The following is a 14,416-nucleotide window of genomic DNA, read 5'->3' as shown; positions in this document are numbered from 1 at the left end:
TTGTGCTTGAAGATTAGAGAGAGCAGTCGGACTCCCGTATGTCGGGCCTCCACGAGATCATCTCCCGACAGTCTCGTTCACTTGTAGAAATGAAACGCCACTTAGACAACATAGATAATAGGGGCCGCAAGAACAACTTGAGAGTTAAGGGGGTCCCCAAGGACGTGCCTCCCCAGGGTATTGTAGATGTCTTAACTAAAATCTTCAACGAACTCATGGGCGCTGACCCAGATACACAAATCGTATTTGACAGGGCCCATAGGGCTTTGCGACCCAAAGGAACTTCTACGGAAAAACCCCGGGACATTATCTATCAGTTTCACTGCTATACCGTGAAAGAAGAGATCATGCGTAAAGCTAGACAAGCTTCAGAAATCGACTTTAACAGCAACCCAATACAAATATTCCAAGGCCTATCATGGCACACTCTTCAACAGAGACTTTTGCTCCTTCCACTCACTGATGAACTGAAAAAACGTGATTTATGATTTCGCAGGGGATTTCCTCTCAGGATTCGTGACTCATGAGGGGACTTTGTGTATATTGCAAGAATATGAAGACGTCGTGAAATTTTGCTCTACTCTGGGTCTGCCACCCGTGGCACTCCCAAATTGGCTAGACCCTCTCGAATCAGGAACGCAGGGAACTGTAGCACACGGTTCGCACCTCGAGGGGCGGCGACCCCGCCAGGGATCAGAAAATACTTCTACAATCACTTGACAGTGAATTACGATCCACTTTTTTGTATCCTTTCTAATGTACAGCTAGATTGCTCTAATTGTTTATCTAACCTACAGATTATATTGTAATTTTTTTTCTTTTGACTATTTTACTGCTATGGGTTTATTTTTCCGGGTTAGATGGTTTTGAATACTTGAGTCTGCTGTATGTTCTCCATGTTTTTATGGTATTGTTTTGATACTAGGTCTGCTCATACACTTAGTATAAGTCTCTAGGCCATTTTCACGTTTTATGTTATCAATAACTGTTTGGTGTCACGTTCACCAGTACCCTCCGACACCCCCTTCTCTGCTGTATATATATTGACCATGGACCCGTACCAGGTTTCCATGGCCTTTCATGCAGAGTATTTAATTTTTTTCTTATTTTCTATGTTTACCTTGTTCTCACATTTAGATTTGTTTATCTTTCCCTTCTTATCCTCATGTTTTTCCCCCCTTTTTTGTTTTACATTTTATTTTCTCTGCAGGTAGTGAGTACTACGAATAATTATACTTTGGGGCATGTTGTTGGGAGGCTGGACCTCTTTGGACTCATATTTCTCCCTATTCCCTTATAACTAAGCTAATAGTGTTTTCTAATAATGTAAAGGGCCTTAATGTCCCAGAGAAGAGGTCAAGTCTATTGCACACATTGTATGTTGATAGGGTCGACGTGGTGTTGATGCAAGCGACCCATTTTAAGAGAGGTGCCTCCCTGGACCTCCACTCTCGACACTTTCCCCAAGGTTATTTTAATGACTACACTGGCGCTAAGGCCCGAGGGGTGGCTATTTTATTTTCTAAGAACCTTAGGCTTGAGAATGCTACTGAGGTCCCGATAGTAGATGGCAGGGTATTATTGGTTAAAGCCACTATTGCCCACCAAAAATTTCCATTTGTCAACCAATACCTATCTAACCAGGGACAGTCCCACTTCCTACGGGAAGCCCTAGAGCTAATTGAATCACATATAGAGGGAGCCCTCGTGTTTGGTGGGGACATCAACTGGGCACTGGAACTTCCTCTGGATACTTTCACTGGGGCCCCCAGGAACTCATTTAAGGAGCTCAGGCGTTTTCGGTCTATTTTTCAAGATTTCCAACTGGTCGATACCTGGTGACTTATACACCCCTCAGAGAGGATTTACACATTTTATTCACCCCCGCACAATTCATAGTCTCGAATAGATTAGTTTTGTGTGAGCCACTCCGCTTTAGACCTCCTTCTAGATGCAAATATTGGGCAGATAGCAGACTCTGACCATGCCCCTATTACTCATTCTTTACTTCTACGTGACCCTCCTCCCATCACTTGCATTAGCAATCAATGAACAGTTCCTTCGGGATACGACCTGCGGTGCACAACTCACCGAGGCTATAGATTATTATATTGCAATAAATGCCTCTTTGGGTCTCGATTTGGGAGGCACATAAATGTGTTATTAGAGGCAAGTGCATCCAGATGGGATCGTTTCTCAAAAAACAAAAGGTTGAATGTAGAAATTCCCTACTCTCACAAATACAAATTCTCAAACTGACTCATAAGCGTACACTTGCTCCTGATATTTATGTAGAACTCCAAAATGCGAGGTCATCCCTTAATAACCTACTCAATGATGGGGTTCCATGGGGTAATAAGCCTGGAAAGCTGTTGGCGCGGGCCCTTAGGGCTCAAAGATCGCTTACTTATCTTTCCAAACTTAAAGATCCATCTGGCACAATGTGCGTAAAGGATGGTACGATCACTCGAGTTTTCCACTCCTATTACTCAGTACTATACAATCTGACCTCTGATCGTTCAATTTCTGAAAATGCATCACATGAGATAGCAGTGCAGAAATTCTTAGAAGAAGTGGAGTTTTCTACTCTCCCTGAGGCGGTGACTCAAGCACTAGATGAGCCCTTCACGGAAGGTGATTTATTGGAGGCTATTAAGTCGTCGCCAACAGGCAAGAGCCCGGGACCTGACGGTTTTCCCATCTCGTATTATAAAGCATATCAAGACAAACTCCTTCCCCTTTTATTGAGGGCCTGTAATGCTGTATCCCAGCAAACTCCCCTTTCTAACCAGTCCCATATCTTTTAAATGTGGACGTGAAATTATACGCCAAACTTCTGGCAAATCGTCTGGGGCCACTGCTTCCGAGTGTCATACACTCTGACCAGGTTGGCTTTGTTCCGGGTAGAGAGGCAAGGGATAACACCACTAAAGTGTTTGACTTGATTGCCCATGCTCAGTGCTCAAACACCCCCATGTTACTTTTATCTACTGACGCAGACAAAGCCTTTGATCGGGTGGATTGGGGCTTTATGGAGGTGGTTTACAACGATTGGGCTTAGGTGAGACGTTTTTGCAAAAAATTATCGCCTTATATCGAGCTCCATCAGCACAGGTTAGAGTTAATGGGATACTATCCGATAGTATCAAAATTTCTAATGGTACACGCCGGGGTTCCCCTCTCTCGCCACTGGTATTTATACTGATAACGCGATGTGTTCTTGATTACTTATAAACCTTACTTATTATAAAAGATAATGAAATAATTCACACAAATACAGATTCTAAAATAAATGACAATGCTTTTACTCAAAGACAGCTTAATCATACATGTATTTTGCAGTGCAGACTTACAACAAAAACAAGATGTTATATTAGCAGCTGTAGGAAATACTTGTAAAATAAATTTATGACACCCAGTGCAGAAATACTAGTCAGCCAATTTCATACAAACGTATGGCACCAGCACCAGCAGACCCTCGTTGTGTGCTCTCTCCTCCTTCCTCTGAGTGCTCCCTCTCCCTCTCTCTCTGGTCAATGCTTTATACTATAATTTGTCCATACCTCCAATTAACCCAATGGGGAATATTAATTTATTTAATATATTCGCGAATATTAGAACCTAATTGGTTATATGTCTTAACCAAAATATTGACACTTATTCTGCATTATCTATTTGTTCCCATGTCATAATTGCTCATCTAGCCTTCACCTCTGACTATTGCAGACAAATGCTATCTCAGTTAGGTCATTTGTTTATAATTGCTGAGACTTGCCCACGCCAAAACTGACATATTTTAAACCCATGACTCTTTCTGCTAGAACAAAATGGCTACAACAGTTCTAACCTATACATATCTCCGCAGTTAATCACACCTGCATAGAAATAAACACCAATCCCTATATACTTTTTAAAACATCATATAACATACCTTTAACTAAAATATTAAACAGATATAGCTGATGCATCAGACACAGACATTTATTTACTTTAGACAGGTAAGGGAAGGCCTTATCCTTTCTAGGCCGGAGGCCATTCGACAAATGCATTTTTATGCAGTTTACACAACTAATATATCTATTCTGAATCATTTCTATATATTCTACATTGCAATAAAGTAACATAAGCATGCATATATTTGTGAATTGCTGAAGGGATATGTGTTATCTATACTGTGTATGGAGGCTCTGGCACGGGCGTGTGGTAAATTACTGCTGCTAATTGAAATCCCCCGAAGACTTCATCCTAGCTTGAGGAAAATCAGTAAGGCTTTATTCTGTAGGAGATCTTTTATAGAAAAAGTATGGTAATTGCGGTTGAACAAAAGACTTCTTTCCATTTGGCATTTTAATTATACATTGATAAGATGGATATAGGGTTTCTTATTTTTTGTATGTAATCATCTCTTTGTCTGGACACATTGATGAGTATGGTTATTTTTTTTACTTTGTCAATTGTCTCAAATGATGCTAAATAAGTTACTAAACTTATTATACCTATTACGGTAGATTACAGAAAGTCCATTACTAATTTGTTATATGACGATTTAGTATTTAAATGATCTGATCAGAGTTTGGATCTGAGGCTGTAAATTTGTAATGAAAGTCCCGCTGTTGGCATTTGTGAATGAGTCAGGCAGGTTGGAGTAGTAAACATGTTTCCTCTGACTCCAGCTGCTGCTGTTTGTAGTTTAAAAAACTGAGATGCAAAATGGATCATAACCACCAAAAGCGAGATTTGGAGTCACCAAATCAGCTCTGTAGTAGTAGTAGTAGTAGTGTAAATATAACACTTAGGTCTAGCTGCAGACACTGTCATGTGTTGATCAAAAGAAGCTGCTTTGCTCTTCTTGGTAGTTGTAGTTGGATGCGGTGAATATGCCGTCTGCCGGAACCACGCCATCAGAATCCTGAATGCCGACACAACACCAGTGCCGAAATCCCGGCATGACTCGGAATGCCGACGTTGGGATCACGGCAGATGGCATTCTGATCATAAGGACACAGCGTAATCAGCCAAGGGGTGGGGGGGTGAACTTAGGTTTAGGTGCCCCGGGGGGAGTTAGCATTAGGCTCCGGGCAGGGGAGAGGTTAGTGTTAGGCACCACCAGAGGGGTTAGGGTTAGGCACTAAGGGGGGAGGGTTAGGGTTAGGCACTTACCGGGAGGGTTAGGGTGTGGGGTAGGGAGGGTTAGTATGAGGGTATTTCAACCATTGGAATGCCACTGTCAGTGTACTGACAGCCGGCATCCCGTCCATTGGTATTTGATACCGATTCCGTTGTAGCATTGGACAATTTAATTTGGTACAGAGTTTAAATTACTAGAGTGCTAGGGGTAAATTTACTAAAGTGAGAGTTTTTAGAAGTGAGTTTTAGAAGAGATGTTGCCCATAGCAACCAATCAGATTTTATCTATTATCTTCTAGAAGGTGCTTGTTAAGTAGAATCTGATTGGTTGTTATGGGCAGCATCTCCTCTAAAAATCACTTCTAAAACTCTCACTTTAGTAAATTTACCCCCTAGTGTTCACTTTGAAAGGGTTACTATGTTATTTATCTGTATTCCTTTGTATTTTGAGGGCACTTTTTTAGGCTGCCAGAGTATGTCTATGAAAACTGCCATTGTAGAGTACTTGTGTGCTACACTATTGGGATATGAAAGCTTGACTTGGGAAACCTCCATTTGGAAGTCTGTAGATCGCAATGATGTCTCTTAAAAATTGTGGGGTCTATTTACTAAGCCTTGGACGGAGATAAAGTACCAACCAACCAGCTCCTGTCATTATTCAAACACAGCCTGTGAATGGCAGTTAGGAGCAGATTGGCTGGTGCTCGGTTCATTTTATCTCCATTCAAGACTTAGTAAATAGACCCCTGACTCGGGAAACTGTGCTGGCAGCCTAATGCCAAAGATTGTACTGCAGATTAGTATTAGAGGATTCAGAGGGTTGTCACTTCCCATTGATTGAACTAATATAAGCCTCAAAATATGACTGTGTTGCTGCATTGGTGACAGTCCGGGGAGGCACTGGGTGGGTCCTGTGCCTGGTGATGTCAGCAGGAGTGCCACAGGCCATTCCCGGCTTAGTAAATACTACCATCAGGATGCAATATATTTACAGGAAGGTCAAGAGTACCAGGTGATATTGTTAAGCACAAATGTACCACCCAGAGAGAGCGTGGGTCCACTTTAACAACCACACTGTTGATCAGCTTTAAAGCTTTGTTACCCTGATGATGTTGATATAGGTCATGTGTGCCATATTCAACACAGTAATCTAACGAGGTCCTGTCAGGTGATCTGAGTTGTTTATATCATTACAGGCTTAAGGGGAGATGTATCAAGCCATGGAGCAGAGATAAAGTGGAGTAGTTGCCCAAAGAAACCAGTCAGCATATAACAGTCATTTCAAATTATTTTAGATAGATGACAGAACCTGATTGATTTCTTTGTGCACCTTCTCCACTTTATCTATTTCCAATGCTTGATACATCTCCCACATAATGAGGTGCAATAGTGCCACCCAGGTCCGTAGCTAGGGTAGTGCGGACGGTTCCACCGCACAGGGCACCGCAGGTCAGGGGGCACTCTTTGGGCCTGTCAAACTTCTATTTATTATCATTCTCACTTGTAGCTTCCTCTTATTTCATCCCCAGCATCTCCTGGCCTCCCCTATCTCTTCCCATGGCCCTTCCCCATGAGGCAATTCCCCTATTTATGGTGCATTATGTCACCTTGAAAAATGAGTGAGGCACCAATGCATTTTCTGGCACAGGGCACCAAAAAGTCTAGTTACGGCTCTGGTGCCACCATGCAATATCAGAAGAAGCAGCTGCCAATAGGGCCTAGTTGCATGGGCTCTGATCAGAGGCATAACTAGGGTCTTCGGCACCCAGGGCAAGATGAAGAATGGCGCCACACACACACTAAAGTACATGTGGCAAAAAACGAACGTGGCCACATACCGTACGGGTCCCCAATGCATCGCCTCTCAGCACAACATCAACTCCTCACTGCGTCATCCCTCAGCACACCATAAGCTCCCCACTGCATCATCTCTCAGCACACCATCACCTCCCCACTGCATCGTCTCTCTGCACACCATCAACCCCTCACTGCGTCATCTCTCAGCACACCATCACCTCCCCACTGCATTGTCTCTCAGCACACCATCAACCCCTCACTGCGTCATCTCTCAGCACACCATCAACTACCCACTGCATTCTCTTGCAGCACACCATCAACCCCTCACTGCATCATCTCTCAGCACACTATCACCTCCCCATTGAGTTGTCTCTTAGCACACCATCAACCCCTCGCTGTGCCATCTCTCAGCACACCATCACCTTCCCACTGCGTCATCTCTCAGCACACCATCACCTCCCCACTGTGTCATCTCTCAGCACACCATCACCTCCCCACTGCGTCATCTCTCAGCAGACCATCAACTGCCCACTGTGTCATCTCTCAGCACACCATCATCCCCCTGTGTTGTTTCAGCACACCATCATCTCTCTGCATTGTCTCCCCCTTCATTCTATGTCTCTGTGTGTCTCCCCCCTTCATTCTAAGTCTTTGTGTGTCTCTTCCGCCCACCATCACTCTATATCTCTATGTGAATCTCCCCTCCTCCCTCTCCTTACCTTCATCTGGAAGTTGGAAGCCAGCAGGGACGGTGAGGCCAGGCAGAAGGCTGAAGCTCAGAGTGCAGGGAGCATGACGCTGGCTTCAAGCTCATCCTCCCGGCAGCAACCCTAATAAAGTGGGCGCTGCTGCAGTAATGCCGCCAAGCACCATGGGCCTTGCTTGGCGGTGCAATGACGATGGGCGGACAGCTGCAGCACAATAGTGGCGGTCAGTGCAGGTATGATGCCCTGGTCAACCCCCCCTGGTTACACCACTGGCTCTGATTGATGCATACTGTAATTTCTGAATAATCAGTTGTTTCTGAACCCAGATGCAGGGAGACAGTAAAATAATTCATTTTTATTTTATAACATATCTTTATTGGTCAAGGTGTGTATAACATAGTACAGTAAAGAATACAAAATATGAACTGAGGCCAATGAAGTAAAAGGGGAGTGGAAGAATGTAAAAATGACAATGGATGACAAACAGCATCACTTTAAGTATAGAATTAGATAATAGGTTTTAATGATCAAGGAGCAAGAAGACACACACATGCAGTGGGTAATTACAGTGAGATTGGTGAATCATATAATAGAGTTTCATATCAAAAAGTCAGATGCATTTCCAACTCTTTATTAAGATGGGGTGATAAAACATTGATTAGGCTTGAATAGTATAATTACAAAAAAATGTTGGTTTAGTTGAAAGGGTACTTCAAAGGTTGCAGGAAATGCCTGTAGTAGTTACTATAAAGTATATATCTTAGTTTACAGGAATATAAGAGAATACAATTTATAACAAAAACATAGAAATCCAATCATACCATTTAATAAATGCTAAAAGACAAGTTACTCCTCACAGGACATGTGATAACAGAACATCATGCTCACAGAACATCATGCTCACTTATTTTTCTTGCTTTTGTTGTTGCTGCTTATTAATTTATTGAATTGACTTTCCAATGCTTTCGATGATATAATAGCAAAGAAAAGGGCTTCTGGCAAGAGGTCAACAACATAACTCTAAATAAATAAACACAAAATAAATAAAGTTAATATAAGGGGTGAATAGTAAGACGATATTGCTAAATTTATCTTCAATATAGTAGCTATTCATGGAGAACCCCTATACGGAGAAAAAAAGGTGGTATCATGGTTTCTAGAAAGACCAATGGCTCAAAATGTCCTTACATTTGGAAGCCAGTCTGCAACTTATGAGGTGGTTAAGAGAGAGACTGGCGACTGACTATTAATGCTATGGTGATAATTCCTGCAGTAAAGCTTACATAACCCCAATGGACAGATTAACTTTAAGCCCAGAAGTCAATGGACAAAATCATCAGTTGTTACTGTGTTTCATCTCATCAAGTGCTGTTCATGATTGTACATAGTTGCAGCTGTGATAATGTCAGCCAAATAGCGTTTGTGCAAATCAAAGTTATCTTTAATATGATGCTTGTTTGGAAGACAGAATTCTAAAAGATAGAGATGATTATTTCAGAGATAGAGATGAATATTGCAGCCCATGCCATCAGAAATATAAAAGGCGCCACATGTAACCATAAGCCACTTAATTTGAATTGATGTATATTAGGAGTGTGGTTCCTCTATACCCCTCTGTTAGAGAAGCTCTTTTTGCAAGTACAATGGATGCTGTTACCTGTAGACAGTGTGAGAGACATCCATTTGTTCTTTGTGCATAACCCACAGCATTCAGAGCTTCATAAGCATATGCCCGAGATGATTTTATGATAATGTTTGGTTTCATATGATAGGTCATGTCTGTTGAGACTAATAATGGCATCACACTCTGTAGAAGGAACAACACTAGTTAGAAGAAAATAGGCAAAGTATTTAAAACAGAAAAATCAACTTTTTGAGGATGGTACATTTGCTCAAAGTCACTTTGTAATAGCCAGTAGACTTTTAGACTTCCTCTCTGTTCCCTACAGTTACCACTATAGAGTAACCACCTTACCTTATTAAATATTTCCAAAATATGCCCTTTTCTTACCCAAGATGCTACAAAAGCTCTTATTTGCTTTCTCATAATCTCAACCTTGGCTTGCAACCTCCTTCTATCTGGCATTCCCACCACCCATCTACTCCTTTTTCAATCCATTTTAATTGCAGCAGCAAATTCTCTCCACTCCATGTCTACTGCATCACTTTGCGAATCCCGACACTGGTACCCTGTGTCCTCCAGAATCCAATTTAGTTAACCCTTTCTTACAAAGCTCTCAACAACAATACACTTCACATATTTCAAATCACATATTAAAATATTATCCCTCTCACCCCCTTTGATCTACCTCTCACTTCTTCCTAAAAGACTCCTCCTGTGCTGCTACCCACCTATGGAATTTCCTACCATGCCCGATTAGGTGTTACCTGCATTTTATTCATAATTTAATCATTATTGTTAATTTATGGGTCATAGTGCTCAACTGGAAGGTACAAAGTGAGCCATATAAATATAGTGGTGAGTCCTGATCTACAGCTCTTCTAAAGAAAAAGCAGAGTGAAAGACTCCCCAACACCACAGTCCATAAAGCAAGGAATACCGCTAGATATGTTCATTCTTCAACCCTCACTTCAGTAATCCATGTTAACCCTTACAATGGGTTATGTCTTCTAGGTTAGGTATAGACAGTTACATTAAAAAATACCTATGGATTATCAGATCTATGTACTAAGCCTTGGAGTGAGATAAAGTGGATGGAGATAAAGTACCAACCAATCAGCTCCTGTCACTTTTTAAACACAGCCTGTAAAGTGACAGGAGCTGATTGGTTGGTACTTTATCTATATCCACTTTATCTCCAAGGCTTAGTACAAGGGTGGCCAAACTGGTCCTCGAGATCCCCTAAGAGTTCATGTTTTCCAGGAACCTGTGGATCTGTAGAATATGTCAGTTAGAAATGAATGCATCACATGTTTCAAAATGTAACAGTTGGTAATGACTACACCTGTGCACCTGCTAGGTAGTCTGCAAAACGTGTAATGTTAGGGGCCCTCGAGGATTGGGTTGGCAACCCTTGGCTTAGTACATAGACCCCTATATATGATGCAGCTTCTCCTCTTCATGAGAAATCACTATAGTGTCCAAGTCTGGGACAGTGCCGATATTGACGCAAGTTTGCACTTTAAATGCACAATCTGTTTGTAATATAGAGAACTCTCTCTCAAACAGAGGCCCTGATTCAGAGCCAGACGCTCTGACAGAGCACTCGCTCTGAATCGGGGCCATCCATCTTAGTGTTTGGGGCGGCCTCCCGGCCGCTCGCATAGCTGTGGGTGACCACCCACAGCTATAGCAAGCGGCCAAAATGATGGTCGCGATGGACAAAATCATCGCGACCATCGGGCTTGCGACGAGACCCTTGCGGTAGGATCTCGTTGCCGCAAGCCCTGGAGTGCTTTTGGCTCTATCAGAGCCAAAAGCACTCCCACTGACATCACTAGTGATGTCAGTGGGGCCGGCCCCAGACGGTAGGCGTTCCCATGGGAACGCCTCCGTCTGGGCAGCCACACCCCCGGCACGCCCACCAAAGGGGGCGTGCTGTCAATCACCTTCAACAGCACGCCCCCTTTGGTGCGAGACCCATAATGACGGCTTGGCCGTCGTTATTCGGGTCTCGCGCATGCGCACGATGGAGCCGCCTCCGTCGTGCACATGCGCACTTGGGCAACATGGACCCGCTTGCGAGCGCTCACGAGTGGGTCTGAATCAGGCCCAAAGCCCACTAGCAGTTACTGAAGTCATGAAATCACTAAAGTGTACAAGTCTGGGACAGCATCGACATTGACGCAAGTTTGCGCTTTAAATGCACAGTCAGTTTGTAATACAGAGACCTCTCTCTCAAACAGAGCCAACTACCAGTTACTGAACTCATGAAATCACTATTGTGTACAAGTCTGGGACAGCAATGACATTGACGCAAGTTTGCGCTTTAGACGCACAGTCAATTTGTAATACAGAGACCCCTCTCTCAAACAGCCCACTAGCAGTTTCTGAAGTTATGAAATGACTATAGTGTCCAAGTCTGGGACAGCGCAGAGAGTGGCACAAGTGTGAAAATTCAACCGCATAGTAATACAGTCAACTGGGCATGCGCAGTGCAATGATCTTCCATATGCCATGGCATAGTGCTACATATGGCTTGGCTCCACTGGGCATGCGCCACAGATCCCATTGTAACCCCTCCACTGGGCATGCTCCAGAGATCCCATTGTAACCCCTCAGAGCTGACAGCCACCACAGCACAGACATTGACGCAAGTTTGCACTAATCAGTTGGTAATGCCTTACTTTTAAACAGCCCACTACTACAGTAGTTTCACTATAGTGTCCAGAGCCGAAAGTGGCAAAAAAAAAAATATTCTTTTGCAGGGCTCAAACCCGGGACAACCATTGTTGCAAATCAATCACCTAACCACTAGCCCACAAGTCAGCTACAGTATATGAAGAACAGCACATACTGTCAGGGCCGTAGCTAGGGTAGTGCGGCCGGTGCCATCGAACAGGGCACCACAGGTCAGGGGGCACTGTTTGGGCCTGTCAAATTTCTGTTTATTATCATTATTGCTTGTAGCTTCCTCTTATTTCATCCCCAGCATCTCCTGGCCTCTCCTATCTCTTCCCTGGCCCTTCCCCATGAAGACATGGCCCTTTTCTGGGTGCATTATGTCCCTTTGAAAAATGAGGGGGCGCCAATGCTCTTTCTGGCACAGGGCACCAAAAAGTCTAGTTACAGCTCTGCATACTGTAGCAGGCTCATCCTTGGGCACTCCACTCACCCTCTTCTGTTTTTAAAATTAAAAAAATTTGTCTTCCTTTCCAGATATTATACAGTACTAGTACATACTGTATATACACAGTACCCCACCAGTAGAGAATAATTCACCCCATCTCAGTGAAAGCTGTGCGTGCATCTCATTAATCTACAGTATCAGTTATACAGTGATAACCACTCAGGCAACTACAGTACACTACTATACAGTTATGTACAATATGTATGTGTGCTGATTTGCGTCCCGTTCTAAGAGCTTACTGTATGTACTGTATGTGATATTAAAAATATTGGTTGTGCGAACATGCAAATACTGTACAGTACGTGAATGTGATATCCATCCAATTTAACAGTATGGTATTCAGTACAAATTACAACAGTGGAGCACTCGCCACCCAGCGGTTAAGCGCTGTATTACATGCCACAGCGTATCCTTCTTTGAAGAATACCACGGTACGCCACAAGTCCAGCCATAATGTAACGTTCCATGCAGGGCTGCCATCAGAAATCATGGGACCCGGTACCAATGAATAAGGCAGGGCCCCCCCAGCTCCTTGGTTCAGCCTCAGCTGTCCTCTATGAGGGTGATAAATGAGCAATTAACTCTGCATGCCGGTTGCCGGGCCCCTCAGCTGTCCGGGCCCGGTACAGGAGTACTGATTGTCCCCCCCCTGATGGCGGCCCTGGTTCCATGGCGCGACTCAGAGGCCTAAATGGCGCGTCATGAACAGCAAACTAGCTAGGCACATCTGTAGTCTTTTCCTATCTATGTAAGTCAGCTTTCTGTAGTGCCAGGCTTACGGTAAAGCCTTAGATAGGCTGACTAACCTGTATATACCCATTTGCTATCTCCAGGAGCAGAACTGGCAGTGAAAAGTGCCTAAACTAAATACTGGTGTTCTCAAGTGTACGCACAGTGTCACACAGATGTGCCGGGCAGAATGTAAGGAAGTTAAAACATTGAGCTGAGCACTCCACAGTACTTCATTCTGGCTGCAAGCAAGGACGGATACAAAATTGGAACGTTATCTGAGCCCAATCTTAAATGGCTGAAATACACCAGTTCTAGGAAAGCCTTTAAAGTAGGAATGTTGTTTCATTTAGTATATCTGGAAATAAAGTGGTTGGTGTTATTTGTCCTCAGTGCATATGCAGAATCTTTTGAAAAAATACGGATAAAAGTCACAACATAATTAAATCTGTGCAACTTCGAAGTTCTGATGAAGGTTTTTCAGCACTAAATGAAGGAGTATTTTGCAACATGCAATTCACAGATTAAAGAAAGACATCAGCCTCAACAACAATTTAAAAAATATATTGCAGGGATGAAAGAAATTTATAAATAATTTACATATATTTGTCTATGGGAATGGATGAGGTAATAACATCCACAGCACCGCAAAGATCTTTTTCTCAAGAACATAACCAGACAACCAGAATTTTCCCAGTACATCATATGATAAAGGCTTTAATCCACAAAGAATGGGAAAAGTGGAAAAATGCCAGTCTAAAGCTAATGCTGGCCATCCACTATACAATTATCTGTCCAATCTGGCTGGTTGGAATGAAAACCTGGTAATGTATGGGAGAAAATGACAATCAACCATTTGCTCACAAACACTGTGGCCATAAATGGTTGTTTAGAAAAATTGGTTAATTATTTTTGTCTTTTTTTCAGTGTTTAAAGCCATTTGATCGACTGTCATTTGCTCCCATACATTACCAGGTTTTCATTCCAACCAGCCAGATTGGACAGATATCTGACAGAAAATTGTATAGTGGATGCTTAGTCCATATCTGCAATCAGCTAATTCTCCCAAATCCTGCATACAAAGTTGTTTCTTTATAATCTACTCTTTTAAACTGACGCATTAGCTGTCCAAATAGGGAGATTTAGCTTACCCCAGGTTCTCCTATTAAGGAATTCCTTCTTCTATTGGTGTTAGTTGTTATATCGGAATGCCCTTTCTGAAGCTAGTGTACATCACAGACTCCA

At 42.9% G+C, this 14,416-nt stretch overlaps 1 protein-coding gene across 1 annotated transcript in view; it reads right to left on the bottom strand.

Moving 5' to 3' along the window:
* Window positions 1–8,016: 8,016 nt before the first annotated feature.
* LOC148540540 (very-long-chain 3-oxoacyl-CoA reductase-like) overlaps window positions 8,017–14,416 on the bottom strand; it is a 41,684-nt gene continuing 35,284 nt past the window's right edge. Inside the window, exons 10-11 of the mRNA XM_088444253.1 lie at window positions 9,289–9,438; window positions 8,017–8,651 (exon numbers count right to left, since the gene is read on the bottom strand). Coding sequence (XP_088300379.1) covers window positions 8,532–8,651; window positions 9,289–9,438 — 270 coding nt within the window. The 3' untranslated portion in view covers window positions 8,017–8,531. The remainder of the gene's footprint in view (window positions 8,652–9,288; window positions 9,439–14,416) is intronic.

This window comes from Taudactylus pleione, unplaced genomic scaffold, assembly GCF_031769625.1.
Source record: "Taudactylus pleione unplaced genomic scaffold, aTauple2 ptg000019l, whole genome shotgun sequence".
NCBI classification, from domain to species: domain Eukaryota; kingdom Metazoa; phylum Chordata; class Amphibia; order Anura; family Myobatrachidae; genus Taudactylus; species Taudactylus pleione.
The sequence above is the reverse complement of the archived record's forward strand: the minus strand, read 5'-3'. Positions and strand labels throughout refer to the sequence as shown.